The sequence below is a fragment of the Phyllostomus hastatus genome, unplaced genomic scaffold (genome assembly GCF_019186645.2).
Source record: "Phyllostomus hastatus isolate PE091 unplaced genomic scaffold, TTU_PhHast_1.1 phas_contig_98, whole genome shotgun sequence".
In the NCBI taxonomy this organism is placed as follows: domain Eukaryota; kingdom Metazoa; phylum Chordata; class Mammalia; order Chiroptera; family Phyllostomidae; genus Phyllostomus; species Phyllostomus hastatus.
The window spans coordinates 6,827,207-6,842,784 of NW_025333999.1; the positions used below are offsets into that span (position 1 = coordinate 6,827,207).

Consider the following 15,578-nt stretch of genomic DNA (forward strand, 5'->3'; position numbering starts at 1 on the left):
TGATGTTTACTTCCAGGGGGACCCATCATACCCCTTCCATGCTCAGCCAACCTGAGGCTTGCGTGCTTCCAGCCCCTTACCATGTACAGACCATTCGGGGATCCTGGGTTTGAACTCTAATGACCATCATGATGACCGTGATCTCTCTGTGCTTGTTTCCCTGGCTGCCAACTGGGCTTGGGGGACATGGCTGTGCCACCCTCAGCTCAGCAGCACAGGACAGCTGTTTTGAGGGCCAAGGGAGTCCCTGTAGCTGCTGTTCATAGATCCTGGTCTCCAGGACTCTGTGCCCAGTACCCTCCTGTCCCAGCCTTGGTTCCCACATACCCCCCTCAAAGTGTCTAGAGCAAACATGGATCAGACAGGGATACATGTGGAGACATTTATTGACAGAAGGGGACTGGGCTTCTAGCCTCTGCCTCTGGCCAAAGTGAGGGGGAAAGGATGAAGGCCAGTGCCCACTGGGGAGGGCAGCATGGCTGGGCCTCACCTTCCCACTGCAGAAACTGCATCTGGGGCTGGCCTTAGGCGCTGGGGGCATACTGTAGTACTAGCCGGTCAAAGTCGTTTTCCTTCAGCACGAAAAAGGGACAAAAAGAGAGAAAGGGGAACACATGTGAGTCAGAGCCTGAGTTCTGGTCCCTCCCTGGCAGGCCTGGGGGGGTCGGGGCTCACCTTGGCCTGGTACTCCTTGATGAAGGGGTGGGACCTATGGGCATCCTTCAGCTGGGACAGGTAGCGGTTTGTCACCTGTGGGGAAGGGTGAGGCTAGGTTAGTCGAACACAGGAACCCCCTGTGGCTCTGACATACAGGGCAGGGGTGGGTGGGATAAGGACCACCCAGCAGACTCCCTGCCAGGAGCCCTGATCTCCCCACATGCCCTCCGTTGCCCCACCTGAACAGGATCTGGCCCAGAACCTGGGCTCAGCACGTGGATGGGCTATGCAACTCAGGGTTCACAGGAGTGGACAGGGCAGAGCCCTTGGTTCTGGGTAAGAGTGGGAGGCCAGGAAGAGTGGAGGGCAAATCAAGGGAGATAGGTTTGAGGCACCCAGAGGCCTGCAGACTGAAAGCTGGGCCCCAGCAGAGCCTTTGCCGCCAGGCTGACCCTGCCAGTCAGGCCCAGTTCTGACCATATGGGGCTGGGGCACTTGTCTGGCTCTGTCTCCCTGAGACTAGGAGTCTAAGCCTGTTTCTGGAGTGGGGGGGGTTATCCTATCTGTCCTGCACAACCTTGGCTGAGGCTACTGGGAGCCCTCCTCCAAGGGCCAGGAAGCAGCTGCCTCGAAGCCCTGGCTGGGCCCCTGGCCAGCTGGGCCAGTCACCTAAATGAGCGGTGCTCCAGCATCCTCCTCCCTTCCCACCCTCAGACAAAGTGGGATCACTCTCCTGGGCCCCTTTTCCATCCTGTTGTCTACCCCACACTCTGAGGTGGCACAGGCTGGGGTCCAAGCCCAAGTGCCTTCTCTGAGCCTCAGACCACTTGTCCATAGGACCCATGGGAGCAGTTGACCTGTGGCCCTGGCCAGGGTGGGGGTCCTGGGGCAGCACCCACAACTCCAACTTCCCAGGGCCCATCTGTGGGGAATGGGTTTTTACCCTGACCCCAGGCCAACCCTGAGGTCCAGAGTCTGAGGCCCAGAGCTTCCTCTGGAGCCAAGGCCAAAGCAGAAACCTCCACCCACCCCCAGGGTGGTATCATGAGTGCCAGACAACCCCCCTGCACCTGGCTGGGGACAGACGGCCTACCTCGGGAGGCTTGCCCAGGTGCTGGGACAGGACGATGAGGTTAACCAGAGTCTCCGGGTGGCCACTGTCCTGAAAACATGGGGACACCAGGCAAGAAGGGTTAGCACCTCTAAGCCCTGAACTTGACCAACTTACCCCCATCTTGGGCAGGATGATATCCCTCCTCCACTGTTCTGGGGTGGGGACATGACCTGCACAAGGTCACAACCTCAGATGTGGGACAGGGTCAAGGCTCCAAGACCCTGAGTGCTTCCCACACCAGCCAATCTGCAAGGCGGTGATCTCAGAGACGTCCCTCCTGCCCTCCCACGTGCCCACGCCAGCTGCTTCCCCTCTGAGCTTATTGCCTCATTAGATCAGACTGGGATAGAGTCCCCTTGCCTGTCACAATTGGAGAATTGGGGAGGGTCCTATTTATCATAAGAATCTCAAATCTCAGAGTAACACTAAGCCAAAAGCAGCCTCACTGACCAGCCTCAGGGCTGCCACAAGTGGACCCCACCCATCTGGCTCGTTCCCTGGAGGCCTTGGCAGGAAGTTGCTAGGAAATTACCAGAACCTCCAGGAGGGTGACATCACCCCGCCCGCCCACACTGGACTCTGAGGCACAGGGAACCCTGGGAACCGGCTGGCCACTGCCTTGACCAGAAACCTCAGCCAGAGTCCTTGGTGACTATAAGGCAGGGCCATGGTGGGGAGCCCTGCTGAGGCAACTGAGGCAGAGATGCACCACCCAGGATGAGTGACCTCCACAGGCATGCTCCGCCCATGCTGCCCTTCTTTTTGGAGACCCAGCTTCTCCTGCCAGCACAGGCATCCTGACAGGGTAAGGCAGCTCCACCAGTGCAGCCTAAGGACACCGGCCCACAGGACCACCACACTAACACCCTTTTGGCCCGTTCCCACCCCGCAAACAACATTCAGATAATTCGGCACCTTGCAGAGAGGAATAGGGAGAAAAGTTCCTACTGCTGTTAGTGTCTCATTATATTAAAAAATGTTTTCCAAAAATGGAAAAAGCTTTGGTAACTTTTCCAGTTATAAAAATACAGAGAAGCCCTGGCTGGTGTGGCTCAATGGATTGAGTGCCCGCCTGGGAACCAAAGGGTTGCTGGTTTGATTTCTGGTCAACATGCATGCCTGTGTTGCAGGCCAGGTCCCCAGTTGGGGGGTGCACAAGAGGCAACCACACATTAATGTTTCTCTCCCTCTCTTTCTCTATCCCCTCCCCTTTCTCTAAAAGTAAATAAATAAAGTTTTTAGAAAAAAAATAAAAATACAGTGAAAGACCTCAGATGTTGGTGGGGAGAAGAAAACTGTGGCCACTCCAGTAGATGACGTTCTTGGTCTTTTTTTTCTTTTGTTCTCTTCACAGGGTCCAGTCACCTCTGGTCTGCTGCCTCCTCCCCGCCCCCCCCCCCCAGGTGAATAGCAGGTGTCTCTTCCAAATACAGACCCGGGTGAGGCACCACACTGAGGCTCCCAGATCAGGCAGCCAAGGTGACAGAGTAAGGCTGGGGCACGCCTGTCCGCTCAGCTCAGGCTGACTCAGGCCCTAGCTGATGAGGTCCTCCCATTTCCAGAAGCTGGAGTCAGGATTTTTATCTGAATCACAATTTTTAGTTGATTCGGCATTAGAATCCCCAAGTGGCTGTGTCACCTGCCGTCCTCCGTGGGAGCCCTAGGGCGTGGGCTGGGCCTGCCCTACCTTGTCCAGTGCCTCCTGCAGCACACCCTCAGCAGCTTCCCAGCGGCCCTGGGCCATGTGGCAGGCCGCCTGTCCATTAAGCAGAAGCAGGGTGGGCAAGCACTTGTCGGCCAACTCCTGGAAGATGTAGTAGGCATCCTGCAGCTTATCTCCACCCTGTGGGGACAGTTCTGACATCAGTTTTGTCACCCTGCTGCCAGCCCTACCCCAGCCTGCTCCCTCATAGAGCAGAGCAATTCCAGCACTCTGCAGAGATAATCCTGACCTGGCCAGCCCACGGCAGGCCCTTCTTAGACACTGCCCCCTGCAGAGACCCCCACACAGCCTACGCTCTGCTGAGCCAAAGGGGCAGATAGCCACCTCACACTGGCTCCCCAAGCCCTCAGGTTACAGACTTGAAGCTGAAGCTTCCAAAGGCAGAAGTGGTCCATGGCCATCCAGGCTGTCGTCAAGTGGAAACCACTGGGTCACATGAGTCATCAAGAGTGGCCTCTTCTCGGTAGCCCTGACCCTGCCCACCCGGTTCTGAATCCTGTCCTCCTGCTAAAGATGCAGGGTCACACTTGCAAGGGACCCTGAGATCAAGATGTGCTTATAAAAACAGGTAAGGCTACCAGAGAGACATCGGGGGCTTGTCCCACTAAACTGAACACATACTGGAAACTGGCCTGGGTGAGGCCTCAGATCCAAGGGCAATGTAGACACGCAGATGGGGAGCACATTTTAAAAGGTTCATACAAAACAGCAACTCAGAGAATGGGAGCCAAATGCCAGAAACCAGAAAAGGGGCTGTTGCCAGGGGACGGGGGATGAGGTGCCTAGGCATGTGGGGGAAGGCGCCAGGGGGACACTGGCAATCGCCCAGTGCTGGGAGCACAGATGGCAATCTGAGCAGTATCCAGACACAGGGTTAGACCATGGAGGAGGGGGCATAACCCTGGGACACATGTGGGCAGAGGTACCCCAAGTCTGGCTGGAGCCCCCCAGCCAGACTAGTTCACTCTGACTCTGGCCAAGCCACTGGGCTGCGAGAAGCCTGGAATGGGGTTAAGGCTGAGTGAAGTGAGAAACACGCTAGGGATGGCCAGGGCCGGGGGGTTTCTCTAGGGGGCTGGGCCCCTGGCCCTAAACAAGCAGCAGTCCAGTGCACCCATGGAACCTATACCCGTACCCCACCCCCAAATGGGAGCAGTAGCTCTAGATTCAGGGGGCCACCTCCTGGCACTGATGTTCCTGTACAGTCTGTCCCCCAGCAGGGCCAAGGGCTCACCACAGCCAGGTTGACCCAGGCAGTGGCCAGCTGGGTGAGGGTGGCGTCTTCGTCTTGGTCCTGCATTTTCTTTAGCTCCTTCCTAGGGGTGGAGGAGAGAGGTGGGAGTCAAGTGGCTTGGCTGCTGTCCCCTTCCTCACCCTGATGCCTACTTACACGGCATACACACACATGCTGGTTCATGGGCTCTGGCTCAGACACCTCCACCTTTGGCTCAGAAACAATGGCACCACCACACTGATAAGGCCCACCCCAACCCTGTCCACCACCTGCACCACAGGGGGAAACTGAGGCACAGGCAGTACGCCCCTTCACCCCTGCAGAGAAAGGTAGATAAGGATGGTATGTCACCTAATGGACTGGAATGAAATAACTGGAGAAACAATCATGCCACCATGTTCTGGGTCTCGGGGAGGGTTCTGGGACAGTCCTCATGATGAATGCCCCCTTGAGGGCAGAGGTCTGGTTTCCAAAGAACATGGGGTCCTGACCTGGCCTTGTCACTATACAGACAACGCTGATGCGCAGACCCCAGCCCAGCAGCACTAGGCGGGGACAGAGTGGGACTTACCGGGCAAGGTCCAGGCGGTCCAGCTTCAGCAGGATCTGCACTGTCATGGCCATGCTGTGGGATAGGGCAGACAGTCAGTGGGCACCTTCCCACTCTGCTCCCATTAAGGCTCATTTCATGTGGATGCTACCTTCCAGAACATTCCTATGAGTGCTTGGGCGACCAGCCCTGCCTTGCAGAGGGGGACACTAAGGCTGACCACCAGCCCGGCAGAGCTGATTTCAAATCTGGGCATGGCTCACTGGGCCCAGCCCCTCTCTACCGCCCAGGGCCCTGGCTCTCACATCTCACGAGTGACCACCCTTGGGCTGGGAGCTCCTACAGGGTCCCGAGGGTGCAGATTCCAGGCCCATGGGCACCATGCCCAGGCTGAGAACCATATTCATGCCCCACCACAGCCACTTCCCAAATTCAGTCACAGAAACAGTGCTGCGTGGGGCACGTGATCACCCCTCCAATTCCCACACCCACCGCCTCCGTTTCAGCCCTCGACAGTTGTCACTGCTTACTACTTATGTGGCTGCTCACACCCCAGTTTTCCCGCTAGAACGTGACCCAGCACCCACAGTTGCCCTGGTAGGAGAGCCTCGGAAACACTCACGGAGTCCGCTGCCTTGTCGGCCCTGCACCACACCCATTTCTAAGCTGCAGCAAAGCCCCTTCCGGACTGAGGTGGGATATGAAAAGATATGTAACAAATGTGTGGTGACAACTAACCGAGGGAAGGCGGGCACCGAGAGCTCACTGGAGAGGGCCATTGCAATCTGTGGGGCCAGAGTTCTTCTAGACACACCACTTTGGATAGAATGCAGGCTCAGAGTGGCCTCTTGGGGTGAGGGGTGGAGCTGACTACATGCTGAGCTGGGCTCCAGAGGTCCAGCCCTGGAGTGCCCTAAACAAGGGTCAGCCTCAGGGAAGGGCCTCTGGGCAGAGGGAACGCAGGGAGCTCTTGGAACAGCCAGGGCCGGAACACAAGGGGGTGTGGGCAGAAACAAAGGTACTTTCTGCTCTGCCCTCGAAACAGGGTTTTTAGCCCTGGGCACCATGTCCTTGGAACAGTGGCCCAGCTGTGCAGAAAAGAGTGTCTACTGGACCAAGAATGGGAGCTGCAGCCTGAAAGGAAGCCTGGACCCTGTAGACCTCTCAAAGCAGCCTCCACCTCACCATTCCCATGACAACAGACAAAGAGGCCCTGAGCAGCCCAGAGACTGGAAGGGCTGCTCACCCACCCCTCCAGGCCATTGCCCAGGAACAGGGTATGCACTCACCACTCCAGGCTGTCCCCCTGGTGCAGTGTGCGCAGGGCAGCGTCTGGGTTCTGGTCGTGGAAGTAGATGGAGGCAGCCATCAGCAGGAAGGTGGTATTGGTCACATCCACACTCCTGCTCATCTCTCGGTCTAGCTCGGCGAGAATTGTGTCCCTGTTAAGAAACGATACTTAGGGCCCACAGCAGGAAGCAGTGCCCTCTCTGTGGGAGCAGACACACCCAAAGAGGGTGAGGTAGGCCCCCAGGGGTGCCTACCAGTGAGGGAGCAGAACAGGACCAGCTCTCTCTGTTTAGCACCACTGCATGCCAGCCTTGCCATCTTCCCATGAGGTGCTTCTCACCTCACACAGACAGGGAGACCAAGGCTGGGCACTCCAGGCCTCATGGGGAGGTTCAGTGCAGGAGGGGCCATGCCCAACAAGCAGCATGAACAACTCAGACCCAGGATGCCCTGGACTTCAGAGCTAGCAGGTTGCTGTGTTCACTCTGTCCTGGCATGGAGGGACAGGCCAGCCTGTGCGGGGACATGAGGTGGCATAGATAAATTGTACACTAGTGATGTCGTTGCATTCCTAAAGAGGCCTGTGTCCTGGCCCAGCCTGTCAGGTGGGCGACATGCTGGGCTGGGGGCCAGGGGATGGCCGCCCAGCTGGAATTAGGGTTGGGACAAGGATTGGCCGGACATCCTGCAGCCCCAGGGGCCCTGAGCCATGGTCTGCTTAACTGGAAAATGGAGCCAAAACCCCATGTCTTAAAGGCCTGCTAAGCAGATGACGAGAGAAGTGAAGTGTGGGTCCAGCTTTCATCGCTGCTGCTATACAGGGTTGTCTCTATAAATGCATATCCACCATACAGGTGCTGGGCACTACTGGCCAAGTGCCTGTATTTGAGGGCCCCCAGAAGGCAGGGACATGTCTGTCACTATCTCCACACCCACTTAGGGAATGCCTGAAGTACAAATGATTTCACACTGGAGCCTGTCTCCTGATCTGCACAGTGGGCTCGTGTACAGGGGTCACTCGGGGTTGGTGTGAGGAGCCCCTGAGCCACCTCCCGAAGTTTCCTGCCTGGTTCTTGGCACACAGGATGTGGACATGCTGCCTGCTGTTGCCATTGCCACATTAGCGTTGTATACCGTTCCTGTCATGTACTATAGTTGTCCTCATGGCCTCTGGTATTTTCTCCATCGTCTGCTTGCTGGCCATCTGCAAGGGGCAGCAGTTTGTGCTGTTGGGATGGATGCACCACACGCCACTCTGCTTTCCTGAGCACTCACCCTGTGCCCTGTGCTGCTTGTGGGTTCTTTTTTTCTTTTTTTTTTTTTTAAATATTTTATTTATTTATTTTTTAGAGAGGGAAAGGAGGGAGATAGAGAGAGAAACCAATGTGCGGTTGCTGGGGGTTATGACCTGCAACCCAGGAATGTACCCTGGCTGGGAATCGAACCTGGGACACTTTGGTTCCCAGCCCGCACTCAATCCACTGAGCTATGCCAGCCAGGGCTGGGTTCTTTTCTATAATTATCACAGCAGCCACTGCTCCTGGAGGGTCCCTGGGGTTACCTCCCCTTCAATATGAGAATGGGGCTCGTCACCCTGACCAGTGAAGTACACAGCAGCAAAAACAACAGCCTTGGGAGGCCGCTTGGTATCATGGGGCTGCCGACACAAAGCACCCTGACGTGGAGAATCAAACAGGAGTTTATTCTCTCATAGGTCTGGGGACCAGAAGTCTGAGATCAAGGTGTGGGCGGGACCTGCTCCTACCGAAGGCTCTAACAGAGTCTGTCTCAGGCCTCTCTCCTGGTGCCAGTGCCTGCAGCAGCCCTTGGTGTGTGTCCACTTCACCCTAATCTCTGTTGTCATCTTCTCCTACCTCCTATTTTGTCTCTTATGAGAATACTGGTCACTGGACTTAGGGCCCAGCCTACCCCCAGGATGATTCCAAGATCCCTAACTACTCACATCTGCAAACACTCCATTTCCAGTGAGGTCACATTAGGTTTCTGGGAGCCAGGACAAGGACATGTCTTCTAGGGGGTATATTCAGCTGCCACTGGTCATAAGCAACCCCCTCGAGCCTTGGGCTTCATGGGCAAAGGAGCCCAACAACAGGAAGTGATGACAGGGTGTTGGTGAAGAAGCAGAGATTGGGAGGGGGGGGTGCAGTCACAACAGAGAGTCTCACCCACAGCTGCAGCGGCCCATGAGGGAAACATGGTGCCACCAAAGTCAGGACCACACTCTGGTCCAGCAAGCTCCAAAGGGCAGAGACTGAGGAAGGACCCTCTGTGAGGCATCAGATGCCGTGGGTGGCAGGGCAGGGTGGGGGTGGATTCCTGGGGCTGTGACAAGGTGGGGGTGGCTGCTGGCCCCAATGCAGAGCACAAGAGCTCCCTGTTGTGGGCCTAAGAGCCTGCCAGGTGTGTGAATGCTCCCTGCACAGGTAAAGCAGGGTCACCTGACTCCAAACCACATCCAGGAGATGTGAGCTCACATGCCCCTGGGTGAGCATCCTGCAGTGCAGAACAGCCCGAGAAAATGTACAGCAGGAACCACCTGAGGCCAGCATGCTGAGTGGCCAAGCACAGGCAGGTCTAGTTCTGTGGAGTTCCGCCCTGGCCCTAGTGTGGGCATGCGAGGCCCACCCTGGGCCACAGGAGGGTGTGAGACTTTCCACAGGGGTCCTTACCACCTCTCCCCCAACTCTCTTGGCCACTGCCCTCTGGAGTTTGACAATTGTTGCTCTGCATTTTGGGGCCAGGGAGGACCCACAGCTTAGGGTGAGGTTTGGTGTAACTCTACCTGTACTCCACCTGGCCCCCTCCTGGGGAGACAAGCAGCAGGTACAGGGGAGGTACAGACACCTCCCCTGTCATTCTAAGGCCCCCTCTGTAATGCCCAGGGCTGTACATTCAGGGAGCCCTGTGTAATTCCTGAGAGCATCTACTCACATGTCCTATCTCTGATCCCCTAGACCCTTTTGAAGCACAATCCATCACTGCTCCCCACTGTGCAGGTGGGGGAAACCAAAGCACAGGGAAGTAAGGGGGCAAGGAGGAGGGCCCCCACCCACCCAAAGCTCACCTCTGGCTGTCATTGGCTAGGTACTCTGCAAACATGCGCACAGCCTGGAGTTCAGGGGCCGAGGAAGGCTTGATCTCGTCCATGACCACACCATACTTCCTCTGTGGTGAAACAAGCATGCTGTCAGCTCCACCTGTCCCCACCTGCCATAAGGTTTCTATGTCCTGAGTCTCTGGAACACAGAGGGCTTCTCGGGGCTCCAGCATCACTCCAGTGAAGCCCCAACACCTGGAGCCCACAACCACCATGCCCAGGTACCTCTCATCCTTCCAGATGCCTACTCCAACTCAGCATGTGGTTCCTTATTCTCGCATCTCAGGGACGTTGGTGGTCACAGCCCATGCTCACCTGTGCGAGGTATGCTCTGTACAGGAAGACATCCCTTTCCACATCTCTCTCTGGACTCGACAGCTGTGGAAGCAGATGTGGGTTAGGATGCAGAGGGCCATGTGCTGGATAGGGCCTCCAAAGCCAGGAGCGGACAGCTCCCCTGGTGGAGTCCAGGCCCTGGCTCTCAGTTTCCTATAATCTTGGGCAGCAGGAGTGACTTCCACTGAGGGCATATAGCATGGTGGACACCTGATCTCGTCCCATCCCAACATCACCTGGGAAGGAGGCTCAATTGTCAGCCATTCGTCCAGGTGAGGAATTGGCCACTGAAAGTGTCACAACTGCCCCAGTCACAGGACAAGGGAACAGATGATGCTGGAGCACAGATACTTCCATGTAGCCTGCTCCTGTCCTGCTTTTGTTTCAAAACACTCTTTAAATAGGACACATAGAAGAGATGGTTTGCCTCACTCAGAGGACCTTTCTGGGAGGCCTCAGCTTTGCTGTCCCAGCCCAGTGATGTCTGTGTCTAGCCTGGGCCAGGTGAGACCTCGGGACCTCCCCATACTTGGGTACAAGGTCCATAGGCTGCTGCCCCTCCACCCAGTCATTGCCCAGAGCTGAGAAGCAGAAGTCACCTCACATGTCACTCATTGTGGGGCTGTGAGGAAGGTCCCAGGAGGATGTAGGCAGATGAGGGAGCCTCCTGTGGGAGAACAGTTTTTGGACCCCAGGGTGCTGGACAACTTCCTAGAGGCCTTTTGGTGCCTGGGACAGGGGTGGGGAGTACATGCAGTTCAGCCCAGAGGGCATGCTGCATTGGGACACACCCTGGGGGGTTGGGAGAGAAAGTCAGGCAGAAAGGGGGCCAAGCCACCTTGGGGTGGCCTCTACAACAGCCTCACAGAGATGTCTATACAGCTGCCAAAGCACAGGGACAAAGGGTCTGGAGTTCCACAGGTGGGAGTATGCCAGGACTGCCTCCCCCAGGGTGAGAACCAGATTCCTGGTCACCACACCTTCTCCCCAGCCTGAGGGGTGGGGGTGAGGAGGGTGAGTATGGCGAGTGTGTCCTCCTCCCTGGCTAAGGGAGAGTACAAACAAGAAGCTGGCTCCTGGCCCCAGCCTGACTCAGCCCACCTTCACCATGTAGTTGCAGTGGGTATCTCTGGCCTTGGTGACCAGGCTGGGGATCTGGCCACAATTTGGAACACAACATCTGCTAAATAAATGACTTTCAAATGACCCTCAGAGGTGGACAGTGGTGAGGACCACCCATCTGGGTGGCCGCATACCACCTTCAGTAAAAAAACAGACATGCTGGCTCTTGGTGTCTTCAAAGCAAGGACATAGTGGGGGACCCTGAGGAGGACCTCGGGTCCCAGAGGTGACTCTGAGCCTCAGCTGCCCCATCTGTAAAACAGGCACCACTACCACTGACCCTGCAGGACTGCCAAGGTCTCACCTAGAAGCTACATGTGAATGCTCAGGACCCTCTCAATTAGCCAAAGAAAGAAGAGCTTCTGGGAGGTGTAAGAACAAGGGTAGATGTACAGACAGATGCATGCCACCAGGTGAGCTCTCAGGTCCCCAGTACTGACAGCTCATCTGAATCACCTGGGAGCTCAGAAACCAGCAAAGCCAGGGGCCTATGCCTACCAGCGCTGCCTGACACCAGCGCGGTCCTACTGGTCCCCAGGCAGTGCACGGGTGCAGCCAAGCCTGAGAACAAGAAGGACTGTCTAGGGAGGTTAGTGATGGAGTGGGGTGTGGGGTTTGCATCCCCTCCTCTGTCTTTGTAGCCATCAGAGTCACCTGACCACACAGGATGGTCAGCTCTTCTGAGGCTTTCTTCTGTTTCATCCCCAATACCTTGGTGGTGCCTGCCATCTTGTGGGCACTAAAGAAATGTCTGACAAACAGGGACATGATGGTTTAACACAGTGTTAAGACACACCAGCCTTCCTCCTGGGCCATCTCAGGTTGTGTCTGTCCGAGGTTGCTGGGGCCACTGCACCAAACTGCCACAAACAGGGGACTTAAAACAACAGAAGCTTATTTCTCACAGTTCTGGATGCCAGAAGTCCAAGATCAAGGTGTCAGCAGGGCCACACTCCCTCCAAAAGTTCTAGTTGAGAATCCTTCACCTTGTCCAGCTTCTGGTGGCTCCAACCATTCCTTGGTTTATGGCTGTATCACCGCAACCTCTGCCTACATCTTCTATGTCTGACTTGAACTTCTCTCTGCCTTTCTGTTAGAACACCAGTCATTCAATTTAGGGCCTTTCTAAATCCTGGCTGATCTCATCTAGAGATCCTTCACTGACTTACAACTGGCCCTGGCCATTTAGCTCAGTTAGAGTGTCGTCTCAATACACCAAGGTTGTGGGTTCAATCCCTGGTCAGGGCACATACAAGAATCAATCAATGAATGTGTAAGTTAGTGGAACAATAAATTGATGTTTCTCTCTCTCCCCCTTCCTCTCTTTAAAATAAAAAATAAGATAAAATAAAATAAAATAGAATTACATTACAAAGACCCTTTTTCCAAATAAGTCACATTAACAGGTCCCAAGTGTACATCTTTTTTTTAAAGATTTTATTAATTTCTGTTTTTAAAGAAAGGGGAAGGGAGGGAGAAAGATAAGGAGAAAAACACCAATGCGTGTTTGCCTCCTGCACACCCCCCACCGGGGACCTGGCCCACAACCCAGGCATGTGCCCTGACTGGGAATCAAACCAGCAACCGTTTGGTTCGCAGGTTGGTGCTCAGTCCACTGAGCCACACCAGCCAGGGCAACATATATATATATATATATATATATATTTTTTTTGAGATAGCATTCAGTGCAGTACAAGCTGCCTAAGAGGCTTTACATGCTCCATGGACCAGAATTAAATGACATGAGTTGGCTCAGCAGGGACAGTGCTTCCATTCTCTGGATGCCTCAGGGATAATGTCTTGGCATGTCCACAGCTCAGAAGCTGAGTTGTGTGTGCCTCCAGCCAGAGTGAGCACTGGCATGATTTCCTTTGTTTTCAGTCACTCCCTGGTCACACTGGTTCTTTCAACAGCAATGTAAAATCTGCATAACATGCTGCAAGAAGACTCACAGAACACATTGCTACAGTATAAGCAGCACAGACACATGGCAGAAGCCAAAAGGTGAACACGAGTACAATGCTGAATCTCACAGTGACCCTACTGAGGTAGGTGTCATTGTTTCCATTTGACAGGAGGGGAAATTGAGGCTCAGAGAAGTACAGCAACTCAGCCCTGGTTGCAGAGACAACAAAGGAGAGCTGGAGCTGAGCCCAGGTCTACCTCAATCCTCTTCCAGCCTATACTACCCCAACAAGGAGGCACAGACAATTCTGGTGGAAGGCTGAAGAAGGCTTGCCAGAGATGTCCATGCCAGCCCCTGGGACCTGTGAACAGCTTACATCATATGGTAAGAGAGATTTCACAGATGTGATTAAGTTTATGGACCCTAAAAGTGGGAGAGTGTGCTGATTGTCTGGGAGGGCCCAGTCTAATCACAGAAGACTTAAAGTGGAGATTAGGCAGAAGGAATGCAGCAGAAGGGGAAATGCCAGAGACTTCAACTGTGAGAATCCCTTGGCTGGTTCTAAGATGGGGGTGGTGGGTGGGGGGGGCACATTCGAGGTTGAGGATTGGAGACAAGCTTCTAGGAGCTAAGAGTGGTCCCAGGCAGAGGGCCCACAATCTGAATGAGTTTGGGAGCAGATTCTTCCCTAGAACCTCCAGAAAAGACATAGCCTGGCTGACACCTTGAAATGAGCATGGTGAGAACCATACTGGACATCTGACCTACAGGAACCCTGAGAGATTAATAAACTAATGTTGTCTTATGCTGTTTGTTGTAAGTTGTCAAGGCAGCCATAGAAAATTAATACAATTAGTATTGTATTAATTGTATTGTATTAGTGCAATTGTTATCTCAATGAATCCTAACAGTTTTCTGAAGTCTGTTCGAGGTTTTACCTCCATTACATAGACACTCAGAAACATCACATTCACTGTTGAAGGTGAGAACCATGGAAAGTAAGCCTTCTTTACTTCAGAGTCCAAATTCCTCCCAATCATCTGGCTGTCTTTGTGAAGATATCCACCACTCCCTCCTTTGGTGTCCTGATGGCAGCCTACACCTTTGGAATAAAATCCAAACCCTTGCTGCAGCCCCAAGGCCCTGCCCCTCACCCTGTTCACCTCATTCTCCTTCTCCTCCTTGACACCTCCCCAACTTCTGCTACACCAGCCTCTTATGCCTTGACTACTCTGAGCTCACACCTGCCTTAGCACCTTTGCAGCAACTTACGGGGTTAGATGTTTCTCCAGGTTCAGTCTCAGGTTCAAATGACAGTCAGAGAAGTAAGGTCTGATTGGACCACCCCCATGTAATGCCACTCCTCCCCCAATTTCAGACTAAATACTTTTTATCTCCCCTTACCCATACATAGTGCTTAAGTTGTAACTATTGTTCACTTGTTTCTTTGTATACTGTTTGTAACACTAGGTTGTCATGCACCCTGCTCTTAAAAATTCTCCAATGGTTCACTCAAAGTGACAGAACACCCATGTCCAAAGGTCCTGCTAACAGTTCCTGTTGCCCCCTCTCCTGTCATCAGCTCCTCACTGGCTGGACCCTCCCTGCCTGAAGATTTACTTTCTAGCTCTCAAACTGCCAAACTCATTCCCACCACTCTCCATCACACCACATTCTCACGTGTTTATTACTGATTTACTCTGTCTCCCTTGCGAGGCTGAGATGCCCAAAAGACAGTTGAGAGTTTTGTGTATTTTGTCACTGTTTTGAGCCCAGGACGAACACACTGCCTGACCTAATAACTGGGCTAGTGGGGCAGGTAACGCCGTAGAAATGACGTCGGGAAAGTAATTTCTTTCTTGAACGTTTGTATCCTCATCTGTAAAATGAAGACAAAAAGTCCCTACCTCACAGGTATTGAGGGTGTGGCGGCCAGTGTGGCGTCCAAAAAAATGAGAATTATCACCGTTCTTATTACCATAGGGGCATAAACGCCTCTCAATGAAATGCCTTCCACGCTGCAGAGTGAACGCTGTGGGAAGTAAAAACTGTCACTGCTTTGGGTTTTGTTTTGGGACGAGGATTAACTCCTCACTGCCTCTGAAGACAAGTGTGGGGAGTAGAAACGCCATCAGGAGAAAATAAATTAAAAAACAGAGCGCGACCCGCGGCCACCAGGAAGCGGCCTCAGCCTCCGTTCCCAACGTCCCCACCCGGAACAGCCGCACCTTCACTCGCTGCGCCTCGTTGATACACTGTTGGTAGCTGCCGATGTAGAAGGCGTTCTTCACATCGAACAGCTCGTCCACCTCCCCAGAACCGCCGGAGGCCGGACCGCTGACCGGGGGCGCCATGTCGCTCTGGTCCCAGCCACTCCTCTTCCTGAGGGACACGTAGGCCGGAAACAGGGTGACCCCGCGGGCACGCCAGGAAATGTAGTTTGACGTTAAGGCTCGAAGATGAGCCAATTGAAGAATCTTAATCGAGAGTAAAGGGACGGGAGACGCAAGTGCGTCTCGCAGAGCATT

General features: G+C 54.3%; 1 protein-coding gene across 1 annotated transcript; it reads right to left on the reverse strand.

Annotated features, from left to right (window-relative positions):
• Positions 1-368: 368 nt before the first annotated feature.
• On the reverse strand, positions 369-15,455 carry COPE (COPI coat complex subunit epsilon). The gene is made up of 10 exons (XM_045853355.1): positions 15,279-15,455; positions 10,002-10,064; positions 9,654-9,754; positions 6,568-6,720; positions 5,300-5,353; positions 4,729-4,810; positions 3,459-3,614; positions 1,751-1,819; positions 676-750; positions 369-572 (listed from the first exon to the last, which is right to left on the reverse strand). The coding sequence occupies exons 1-10, from the start codon at positions 15,402-15,404 to the stop codon at positions 525-527; spliced, it is 927 nt and encodes a 308-aa protein (XP_045709311.1). The 5' UTR covers positions 15,405-15,455; the 3' UTR covers positions 369-524.
• Between the last annotated feature and the right edge of the window lie 123 nt (positions 15,456-15,578).

Coding starts and splice junctions, on each gene's coding strand:
- COPE (XM_045853355.1), bottom strand. CDS start 15,404: ATGGCGCCCCCGGTCAGCGGTCCGGCCTCCGGCGGTTCTGGGGAGGTG. Junction 4,811..5,299: donor GACCGCCTGGACCTTGCCCG/GTAAGTCCCACT, acceptor CTCCACCCCTAG/GAAGGAGCTAAAGAAAATGC. Junction 1,820..3,458: donor TGCAGGAGGCACTGGACAAG/GTAGGGCAGGCC, acceptor CCATGTTTTCAG/GACAGTGGCCACCCGGAGAC.